The sequence below is a fragment of the Hemitrygon akajei genome, chromosome 8, assembly GCF_048418815.1.
Source record: "Hemitrygon akajei chromosome 8, sHemAka1.3, whole genome shotgun sequence".
In the NCBI taxonomy this organism is placed as follows: Eukaryota; Metazoa; Chordata; class Chondrichthyes; order Myliobatiformes; family Dasyatidae; genus Hemitrygon; species Hemitrygon akajei.
Window position 1 is genome coordinate 128666715 of NC_133131.1, and position 12131 is coordinate 128678845.

General features: G+C 38.8%; 1 protein-coding gene across 2 annotated transcripts in view; it reads left to right on the plus strand.

Moving 5' to 3' along the window:
* mrc1a (mannose receptor, C type 1a) overlaps nt 1–12131 on the plus strand; it is a 169786-nt gene that overhangs the window by 98832 nt on the left and 58823 nt on the right. For both annotated transcript variants that reach the window (XM_073054606.1, XM_073054607.1), the window contains exon 15: nt 10095–10236. In XM_073054606.1, coding sequence (XP_072910707.1) covers nt 10095–10236 — 142 coding nt within the window. The remainder of the gene's footprint in view (nt 1–10094; nt 10237–12131) is intronic.

Consider the following 12131-nt stretch of genomic DNA (forward strand, 5'->3'; position numbering starts at 1 on the left):
CCTTCAATATAAAAGGCATACCCAATCCCTTCTGTTCTTCCGTATTTAATTTTGGAAGAGTTATTTGTGTTAAAAATCTTTCTATCTTAACATCATCATTTTTTGATTCTGATTTATACAAGTCAGAATAAAAATTCTTAAAAGCCTCATTAATTTCTAGAGGCTTATAAGTAACTTTGTTCACTTTTGTTCGGATTGCATTTATTGTTTTAGAAATCTGATCTGTTTTTAACTGCCATGCAAGGACCTCATGTGATATTTCACCTAGTTCATAATATCTCTGTTTAGTTCTCATAATTGCTTTTTCTGTTCGATATGTCTGGAGTGTATTATATTTTAATTTCTTATTAATAAGTTGTCTTAGTTTTTCTTCTGTCATATTTCTTTGAGATTCTTTTTCTAATTTTATAATCTCTTTCTTCATTGCTTCCCACAATATAAATTTATCATCAACTGAATGTAAATTTGTATCTAAAAAGAACTGAATCTGCTTTTTCATAAAATCACAAAAATCTTGACTTTTAAGTAGAATTGAGTTAAATCTCCATCTATAAATTGATTCCTCTTTATCTATCATTATCATTGTCATTATTAAAGGAGAGTGATCAGACAATATTCTTGCTTTATATTCCACATTTTTCACTCTATCTTGAATATTCGTTGATAATAGGAAAAAATCTATCCTTGAGTATGTTTCATGTCTATTTGAATAAAATGAATAATCTCTTTCTTTTAGATTGATTCTTCTCCATATATCAATCAAATTTAAGTCTTTCATCAATGATAGAGTTAATTTTACTACTTTTGATTTTGTAACAGCCTTTGTTGATCTATCTAAAACTGGATCTAGACAAAAATTAAAATCTCCACCTATTAATATTTTATCATGTGTATTAGCCAAATTCAAAAAGACCTCCTGTATAAATTTTACATCATTTTCATTTGGTGCATAAATATTCATAAGAGTCCATAGTTCTGAAAAAATTTGACAATGTATAATTAAATATCTTCCTGCTGAATCAATTAATACATTTTGTATTTTAATTGGTAAATTTTTATTAACCAAAATTGCAATTCCTCTCGCCTTTGAGTTAAATGAAGCTGCAATAACATTTCCAACCCAGTCTCTTTTTAATTTCTGATGTTCTATGTCCGTTAAATGAGTTTCTTGTAGGAAAGCTATATCTATTTTCATTTTTTTAATATATGTTAAAATTCTTTTTCTTTTTACTGGTCCATTGAGCCCATTAACATTAAAACTTAAAAAATTCAATAAATTAGTCATTGTTTTTAATTATGTTACTCCAATCTATAATAATACCTAATCTTTCAACTTTCGTGGTATCCTGGGAAATCTTTTCAGAAGTCTCCATGTTGCTATGTGTGTCCCCACCAATCATCCAGGCAAAAAAATAGATGAAAAATAGAGTATAAGGAAAAAAACAAAATACCCCCCTACTAATGTTGTGAAAGAAAAAAAACACAACATTACCCCCCTCTGTTGTACGGGTCATGGCAATCGCCATGATTACACACGTGAATCATGCAGTAATCGATTCAAAGCTCCACAGCCCCCCCGCAACATAAAAAGTATATATATAAGAAAAGAAAAAAACATATTATTCTCAATTAACATTTCTAAAGTTTTAGTTTTCTCCCTTGTATCATCCTTAAATGTCCATCAGTTCCATTCGCTATCTCTGTCTTCGTCTTTAACCATTACGCTTATAAATCTCTACGTTTAATTAGCGAATAGATGGAAGTTTTTGTGCGAACACCTCCGCATCTCAATAATCGGGAAAAAATCTTTTTCCCTCTTCCAAAAAAATTATCAGTGTTGCTGGGTGACGCATTAAAAATTTGTTACCTTTTTCCCATAAAACTTGTTTTGCTGAATTAAATTCTTTCTTTCTCTTCAAAAGGTTATAACTTATATCAGGATAAAAAAGAACTGGTTTCTCTGCTATCATCAATGGTCCATTTCTTCTTTTGGCACCTTGGGCAGAATCTTTTCTTTATCCTGGTATCTTAAGCATCTTATCAAAATTGATCGCGGATTTTGATCATCTTGAGATCTTGACCTTAAGGCTCTGTGCACCCTTTCAATCTCAATTGAAGTTTCTTCTCCCATTTCCAATTTTTCAGGGATCCATTTTTGAAAAAAATTTATTGGGTCTTCTCCTTCGGTACCTTCTTTAAGTCCAACAATTTTAATCATTCTTCCATCCATGTCTTCCATTTTCATTTCCAAATCTGTAATTTTCTTTTCCATTTTTTCTTGTTTCTTTGTCATTTTATCAAACATAGCCTCCATATTTATTATTTTTTCTTTAATTACTTTTTGGTTACTTTTAATTACTTTCAATGCATTTAATTTATGCATTATTTGCCTCAAAGTCTTTTTCATATTTTCAGCGGAATTTTCATCTCCATCTTCGTCTGATTTATCCAGAGAATCTGACTCTCTCTCAGAGTCACTGTCACTCTCAGTTGAAGTCGCAGCTGGGATTTGTAGTTCTGGTTGCTCTCGTTTGCGCATGCTCGTTCTTTTACGCTTGCGCAGTTCTCGTTGATCCTTTCCTTTAGAAATGGCCGATGCTGCCGCAGTTTCCTGTTCTGTTTTGCCAGTGATGTGTTGTACCTGAGTCCATGGTTCTTCGGCAGAAGTAGGCCTTGATTCTTTTTGAACTTGAGCTGTCTTCACGGTAGTATTTTTCTTCGTCCTCTGTTCATGAGGCATAGCTTAAAACAATCCGGAGTAGTTTATAAGTAACCTTATGAAAGTATTGACTAATTTTTCTTCATTTAAACATTAATTCATTGATTTTTTTTACGGGAGGGCTGGGTTCCAGAGTCTCGATCCTACGTCATCACGTGACGTCCCCCCCAGATGTGTACAATTTGAAGAAATTCCTACTTAATTATTCTAAAATAATTAATTTCCCATTTTACAGTTTGAATGAGAATTAGAATTTATTTAAATCTTACATCCATCCCACTATGTGAGGGAGTAAAAATCTTTGCATTATGACTCCGTCGCCATGTACAGACGTGTGAATTCAAAAGTCTAATGGCTTGTAGAAAGAAGCTGTCTCATAGCCTGTGGGTCCTGGCTTTAATGCAGCAGTACCAGTTGCCAGCTGGAAGCAGCTGAAACAGTTTATGGTTGAGGTGACTGGTGTCCGCAATAATCTTCCAGGCCTTTTTTTCTGCATCTGCTGCTATGAGTGGAGGAAAGTTGACATTCATAGATGTGCTGGGCTGTCTGTACCTCTCTCTGCAGTGCCCAGCAATCAAGGTTGGTGCAGTTCCCGTACAAGACAGTGATGTAGCCAGAGAGTATGCTCTCAATGGTGCCCCTGTAGAAGGTTTTGAGGATTTGGGGGCCCATGCAAAACTTCTTCAGTCACCTGAGGTGGAAGAGAATCTGTTGAGCTTTTTTTTTCTCCCACAAAGCCAGTGTGCACAGTCCAGGTGAGATCATCGGTGATGTGTATACCAAGGAACTTGAAACTACTCACCGTCTCATTGATATTGGTTGGGGTGAGCCTGTCTCTGTTCCTCTTGTAATCCATAATTAGCTCCTTTTGTTTTTTTGGACATTGAGGGAAAGGTTGGCATCATTTTGTCAGGGTGTCAACCTCTCTTCTGTAGGCTGTCCCATTACAGCTAGAAACAAGGCCGATCAAAGTCCTGTCATCTGAAAATTTGAGGAGCAGATTGGAACTGTGTGTGGCAGAACAGTCGTGGGTGTAAAGGAAGTAGAGAAGGGGACTTAGAACACAACTTTGGGTGGCACCTGTCAGAAACAGGAAAGAAGCAATAACTCCATTGTGTGTTTTTATAGACCTCCCAATAGTAACAGGGATATTGAGGAGCAGATAGGAAGGCAGATTCTGGAATAGTGCAATAATCATAAGGTTGTTGTGATGGGAGATTTTAACTTTTCTAATATTGATTGGCATCTCCTTAGCGCAACGGGTTTAGCTGGGGTAGAGTTTGCTATGTGTGTTCAGGAAGGTTTCCTGATACAATATGTAGATAAGCCAACAAGAGGAGAGGCTGTACTTGATCTGGTAATGGGAAATGAACTTGATCAGGTGTCAGATCTCTCGGTGGGAGAGCATTTTGGAGGTAGTGACCACAACTCTATCTCCTTCACCATAGTGCTGGAGAGGGATAGAAGCAGACAATTTGGAAAACATTTAATTGAGGTAGGAGGAAATACGATGCTATTAGGTAGGAACTTGAGAGCATAAATTGGGAGTAGATGTTCTCAGGGAAATGCACAGCAGAAATGTGGCAGATGTTCAGGAAACAGTTGCAAGGAGTTCTGCATTGGTATGTTCCATTGAGGCAGGGAAAGGATAGAAGGGTTAAAGAACCATGGTGTACAAAGTATGAAGAAAATCTAGTTAAGAAGAGAAGAAAGGCTTACGAAAGGTTCAAGATACTAGGTACTGTTAGAGCTCTAGATAATTACAAGGTTGCTAGGAAGAAGCTTAAGAATGGAATTAGGAGAGTCAGAAGGGGCCATGAAAAGGCCTTGATGAGCAGGATTCAGGAAAACCCCCAAGGCATTCTACAAATATGTGAAGAGCAAGAGGATGAGCCATGTGAGAATAGGACCAATCAGGTGCGATAGTGGAAACATGTGCATGGAGTTGGGGGAGGTAGCGGAGGTACTTAATGAATACTTTGCTTCAGTATTCACTGCAGAAAAAGAACTTGGCAATTGTGTGGATGACTTACAACAGACTGAAATGCTTGAGCATATAGACATTAAGAAAGAGGTCCTGCTGGAGCTTTTGAAAAGCATTAAGTTAGATAAGTCACTGGGACCAGATGAGATATACCCCAGGCTACTGTGGGAACCAAGGGAAGAGATTGCTGAGCCTTTTGTAATGATCTTTGTATCATTAATCGAGACAGGAGAAGGCAGATTCGAAGGTTGCAAATGTTGCTCCCTTGTTCAAAAAGGGAGTAAAGATAGGAAATTATAGACCGGTGAATCTGATTTCAGTGTTGGGCAATTTGTTGGAGAAGATTCTGAGAGGCAGGATTTATGAGAATTTGGACAAACATATCTGATTAGGGATAGTCAGCATGGCTTTGTCAAGGGCAGGTTCTGCCTTACGAGCCTGATTGAATTTTTTGAGGATGAAGTGTATATGGATTTCAGTAAGGCATTTGATAAGGTTCCCCATGCAAGGCTCTTTCAGAAAGTAAGGAGGTATCCTTTGTGGATGCAGAACTGACTTGTCAACAGAAGGCAAAGAGTTGTTGTAGATAGTTTGTATTCTGCATGGAGGTCGGTGACTTTTGAGTGTTCTACAGGGATCTGTTCTGGGATTCCTCGTCTTTGTGATTTTTATAAATGACCTGGATGAAGAAGTAGAAGGGTGGGTTAGTAAGCTTGCTGATGACACACAGGTTGGGGGTTGTTGTGGATAGTCTGGAGGGCTGTCAGAGGTTATAGCGGGACATCGTTAGGATGCAAAACTGGAGTGAGAAGTGGCAGATGGACTTCAACCCAGTTAAGTGTGAAGTAATTCATTTTGGTAGGTCCAATTTGAAGACAGAATTAATATAAATGGTAAGACTCTTGGCAGCGTGGAGGATCTGAGAGATCTTTGGGTCCATGTCCATAGGACACTCAAAGCTGCTGTGCAGGTTGACAGTGTTGTTAAGAAGGCAAATGGTGTGTTGGCATTCATCAGCCATGGGATTGAGTTCAAGAGCCATGAGGTAATATTACAGCTATATAAGACCTTGGTCAGACCCCGGTTGGAGTACTGTGTTCAGTTCTAGTCACCTCACTGGAGGAAGGATGTGCATACTATAGAGAGAGTGCAGAGTGGAATTACAAGGATATTGTCTGGATTGGAGGGCATACCTTATGAGAACAGGTTGAGTGAACTTGTCCTTTTTTCCTTGGAGGATGGAAGATGAGAGGTGACTTGATAGATGTGTATAAGATGATGAGGGGCATTGATCGTGTGGAGAGACAGAGGCTTTTTCCCAGGGCTAAAATGGCTAACATGAGGGGGCATAGTTTTAAGTTGCTCGGAAATAGGTTCCGAGGGGATGTCAGGGGTAGGTTTTTCACACACAGAGTGGTGGGTGCGTGGAATGCACTGCCAGCAGCAGTGGTGGAAGTGGATACAATAGGGTCTTTTAAGTGCCTCCTAGATAGGTACATGGAACTTAGAAAAATAGAGGACTATGTGCTAGGCAAATTCAAGGCAGTTTCTAGAGTAGGTTACATTGTTGGCGCAACATTGTGGGCTAAAGGACATGTAATGTACTGTAAATGTCTATGTTCTATGTTCACCTGTGTTGTGGGTCAGAGCAGCAGAGGTGAGGGAGCCCATCCTTACCGACTGCTAGATCCAGCTGCACAAGGCAGAGTGAAGGCCGAGGTCTCTGAGCTTCCTGTCAAGTCTGGAGGGAATTATGGTGTCGAATGCTGAACTGTAGTCCAGGAACGAATGCACCCCTCTTCTCCAGAGGACAGTGTGTAGTGCTGTGGCTATCGTGTCATCAGCAGACCTGTTCCATCATTAGGCGAATTGTAAGGGGTCCAGTGTGGGTGGTAGCATGCTGCAGATGTAGTCATTAACCAGCCTCTTAAAGCATTTGCTTCTAATTGAGGTAAGTGTGATGGTGCACCAATCATTCCAGCACGCTACCTTAGCTGCAGGGATTATAATGGATGATTTGAAGCAGGAGGGCACTATATACTTGAAGCAGGAGAGGGAGAGATTAAAAATGTCTGTAGACACAGCAGCCAGCTGTTCTGCACACACTTTGAGGATCCACCCTGTGATGCTGTAGGTCCCGCTGCCTTGCGGCTGCTGACACGTTGGAATGTTCTACATGCCTCAGCCTCGGAGATGACCAAGGTGCAGGTCTCGTCGGCAGCTCTCCTCAGGGTTTCAGTCCTATCAACCTCGAATTGAATATTAAAAAACATTTGGCTCATCTGGGAGTGAGGCGGCAATGTTGACCATACTGCTGCATTTCCTCTCGGAGTCCACGATAGTGTGCAGTCCTTGCCATATGCTGCGTGTGTCACCGTCGTAGAGTTTTGGCTGGATTTTGTCCCCGTGTTGCTGTTTTGCCACCTTGATGGCTCTGCATAAATCATAGTGACATCTCTTGAGCTTCTGTTGGTCTCCGGAGGCAAAGGCTTTATCCTCTGGGCTGAAAGCAACACGTACTGTACTATTTATCTATGGCTTCTGGTTTGGGTAGACCCGAACTGATTTTTGGGAACAATGTCTTCAATTCATTTCCAAATGAGGCTTCTGACCACCTTCGTGTTTATAGAGATGTCCTCAGCTCGAAATACTTCCCAGGTGACCCTGTCAAAGCAGTCTTGTAACATTGAGTCTGATTGGTTGAACCAGCAGTGGATAGTTTTCACTGTGGCCACTTCCTGCTTCAATTTCTGCCTCTAGGCGGGCTGGAGAAAGATGGAGGAATGGTCAGACTTTCCAAATGGAGGGCATTGTACTGTGATTGCTATTTTATATAATGCATTTAATTTCATACATTCATTATATTTATGCCTTGGAATGCTCATTGTTTTCCATTTTAGAAGTTTAATAAAAGCATTACAATTATTACTTGAGGACAAATATTGTAAGTTTTCAGTTTTACTTTGGATTCACTTTATGATTGCCATACTCAATAAATCCTTTTAGAAGGCATGAAAGTATTATGGATTAGCACAGGTTCTAATGGGGCTTTTACACATTGATCTATCTGCCAGGCAAAGTGCTTAATTGGCTTAACACCAATTCTAATCAAATGTCATTCAATTTTCTCCAGGTTTTGATCCATTGCTAAGAGTGTAGTAGGATGAGTTTCCTTCTAATCTACCGATTTTGGCCCATATCCCTTCTAAGCTTTACTGGTAGTAGCATACATGAGCAGTTGTCCCAGAAATTGTGGTTTTGTTAAAGGTCCAAAATCAGTTTGAATATAAAGATCATCAATTGTACTGTTTCTTGTAAATATTTGTACAATTTTTGTTTAATTTGTGTCTGTACCAGTGGTGCTGCCGTGTAAACTTTTCATTGCAATTTTACATACACGTGCTTGTGCATATGGGTGTCATCATCTCTGAGGATCTATTCTGTGCCCAACATATCAATGCAGTTACAAAGAAGTCATGATAATGGCTATGCTTCATTAGGAGTTTGAGGAGATTTGGTATGTCACCAAAGACTCTCACAGATTTCTACAGATGTATTGTGGAGAGAATTCTAACTGTCTGCATCACCATTCAGTATGGGAGGGGGTGGGGTGGGCACTGCACAGAAAAATCAAAATAAGCTGCACGAAGTTGTGAACGCAGTCAGCTCCATCATGGGCACTAGCCTTCCCAACATCCAGGACATTTTAGGGTAATGTAAGGGGTGGAAACATATGCATAATTTACAACCACCAATGTTGTGTTGGGGTTCACTTTAAGAGGCTAATCTGAAGTGATGATGTAATGATGTGAAGTTTTTTTTTATCATGCTTTGTGTTCAGTGTTGTATTGACAACAAAGGAGTTGTTACAGTTTCCCATAAATGTAAAATGCCTCTGATCGTTTATTTACGTAAACCTACAACATCTATAATGAGCAATGCCTCAAAAAGGAGGCATCCATCATTAAGGATCTTCTATCACGAAGGACGTATCCTCTTCTCATTGTAACCATCAGCACACTTCTTACTGTAAATTTCAGTTTTTATTATTACGTATTGCAAAATACTGCTGCCATATAACAACACATTTCACGACATAGGACAATGATGTTAAACGTGATTCTGATTCTAATATGACAATAAACTTGACTTTGAGTTAGAGTATGAGAGGCCCTTTGAAATTGAATGAAAATTATTTAAAATGTTGCTAATGTCAATTTCCAAACAAACCAGACTATCCAGTGCTCAATTATTTGATGAGTGATTCTTGCAAAGAAGTTGGGATTGATGCGATAGCCACTCCCAAGATCCTTGGCAATTCCAGATGCTCAAATGTAAATATCAAAAAATAAGTTGTATGATACTAGCCCTGCGCTGAACTAGGCTGGCTTTGATGGATGTTTATTAATGAGCAAGAGCTCTTGTTGCTTATAAAAGGGCCCGAGATCTGTTCCTAGTGGTAGTCTGCTCCATGATCATGGATACAATTAGATCAACTTTTTAAGGGCCTAAACCAACTACAGAGCAGGTTAATTCATTACATTTTAATAACAGATCAGACTTTGGTTCCTGTGATCTGTGTTTAAAGTATGGTGACATATCTGTACTTCGATAAATTTACTTTGAACTTTGAATTACAACTATTTCCAAGAAGCAAAAGAGTTTTAATAACTTTGTCCTAAATGTCTCATCTCATTTTTTAAATTGTTGCTGATTCTAAGCATTGTCAGGTACCTCCTGTATATAATAGAATGGTAACTAAGTGCATGATCGTGGCATTCTGTTGCTGTGGCTCATCCACTTCAAGATCCAATGTGTTGTACATTCAGAGATTCCCTCTACATCCCACTGTTGTAACGTGTGGTCTGTCAGCTTGAACCTGGCTATTCTCCTTTGACCTCTCTCATTTACAAGACACTTTCACCCAGAGAACTGCCACTCACTGGATGGTTTTGTTTTTTCACACCATTCTCTGTAAACTCGAGAGACTGTAGTGATTGAAAATACAGGAGATCACCAGTTTCTGAGATGCTCAAACCACCCCGTCTGACATTAATAATCATTCTGCGATGTTTGATCTGAACAACAACTAAATATCTCCACCGTGTCAGCATGCTTTTCTGCATTGTGTTGTTACCCCATGAATGGCTGAATCGATATTTGCATTTACAAGCAGTGATCACTGAGATTACACTTTCCCTGTTTAAAGTTTATTCCACAACGTCTAAGGAAGGAAATTGTGAACTGTCTTTAAAGAAAAACCCAATTACATATATACAGTTGTTTAAATTTATCTTCTGCTGGGCGCGTCTGATCTTCTATGTTGTTCTATTTTATCACTTGCTCAGGTTTCAAATTGCTAAACTGTAGCTGTTCTTGTCTTTGCTGTAGGTAGGGTATGAGAAATGGAATGCTGGAGAACCCAACAATTATCGTGGGATTGAGAACTGTGGTGAAGTAGGAACACATAATTTGCGATGGAATGACTTGCATTGTGAAAAGTTACGTGACTGGATATGCAAAATTAAAAAAGGCAAGGATTAAAGAAAGCTTTCTCATTTTTACCACACATTATGGAATTGAATTTAACATTTATTAACTATCAAGAGTTATAGTATAAACATGAAAACTGAGAAGCACCTGATAATGAAGTCTTCAGGCTTTTTAGCTGGTAAAACCAAAATCTATAACATGTCATATACCCTTTGTCACATCTCTCATCTACCACCAGCTTTAATGCAGAAGTAACAACTGTTAAGATTAATACTTCAGCAAAATAGAAGATAGATCATGTTAGACACGTCCAGTGAGACCATTCTATGTACTTCTGGTCTCTGTAACTAAGAGGGGATATGCTGCTATACACAGAGTGTGGAGAAATTTCACCAGAGTTCTCGTCTATTGATGAGGCAGTTATATGTGGAGAGACTGGGTCAACAAGACTTGTATACATGAATATTTAGAAGAGCCCGAGGAGACTAATTGAAATGCTCAAAATTTTGACAGAACTGAACAGGCCAGATGCAGGTAAATTGTTTACTCTGGCTTGGTTGGTGGAAGGGGATCTTTAACCAAAGGTTACAATCTCAATGTTTGGGATAAGACTGCACTCATAGTGTGGTGAACCTGAATCACGAAAGGCTTTGCGGGCCAAGTCCTTGAATATAAGGACAAAGATAGAGTTCTGTAAACAAAAAGCATCAATGGATATGAGGACAGTGAAAACTTGGTCTTCAGGTAGACAATGAGCCGTGATTATAAAGGATATCAGAACCAAATAGCCTATTTCTGTCCCCATTTTTTGTTACTTCTATGTTAATTTGAGCTCTGAAAGCAAATACAGTATTTCTTATGAATTCTTAAAATAAACATTGTTGTTATAAGTTAATAGACAATAGACAATAGGTGCAGGAGTAGGCCATTCGGCCCTTCTAGCCAGCACCGCCATTCACTGTGATCATGGCTGATCATATACAATCAGTACCCCGTTCCTGCCCTCTCCCCATATCCCTTGACCCCAAGTTCCAGGCTTATTCCACTTTGTGAAAGGAACTGGAAGAGTTACTGGGAAAGGGCAGTGAAGTGAGACTGATGGGATTGCCATACAGGGAACTAACTGTTCTGTATAAACTTCTGTATTGGAAATTTATCTATAATTCTAGAATTGGGAGAAACGATGAGAAAATGGCCTTCTTCTAAGCAAAGTCAATCACAGGAATTTGAATTTGACCATTTTTGGAAGACATTTCAAAGAAATGTATATTTTATACTTCTATGTGTGTTCTTCTTGGAAATAACTCAACAATTATTGAAGAAGCTGATCCTTGTTCGATCTTTCCTCAACACACCTTGCTCAAGAGCTAGTCTGTAGGGCATCAACCAGACAAATATCAGAGTTTTTTGAAATACAAACTATGTTAAAATACTTTATATGGAGAATTTCTGATTAGGATGAACATGCATTCAAGTTTTATGAAATTTTACTTAATAAAGGAGCATGTTTCAGTAATTGAGCCTTGCTTTATAGTCCTAAGCATGTACCTAAAATTCGGTCCAATGAGTTAACTGGTCTTTGTGTTTTACAATATATTGGCTTTGTAAAAGTTACTAAAGTACTGGTGTTCAGTAAGCTTAATTGTTACTGATCACTTGCTGTGGTTACAGCAGCTGCTTTCTGCAGGGAACATAATTAAGCAGCCATTTGGGACACTTTACAAACTCTTGATATACATAGTAATCCAAGGATGGCCAGCATTTGCTGGAGAAGGTCTCTATACTTGAAGTTCTATTCGTAACCTACACCTGCTCATGCTTAATGTGTTTCTGGACCCAACAGACACAGAGGATCTGTACTACAACAAGAGTATACTTGGAAAAACACTTCTCCAGGGAGGCAGTAAGGTAATGGGGAAAGGGGAAATAGATGGC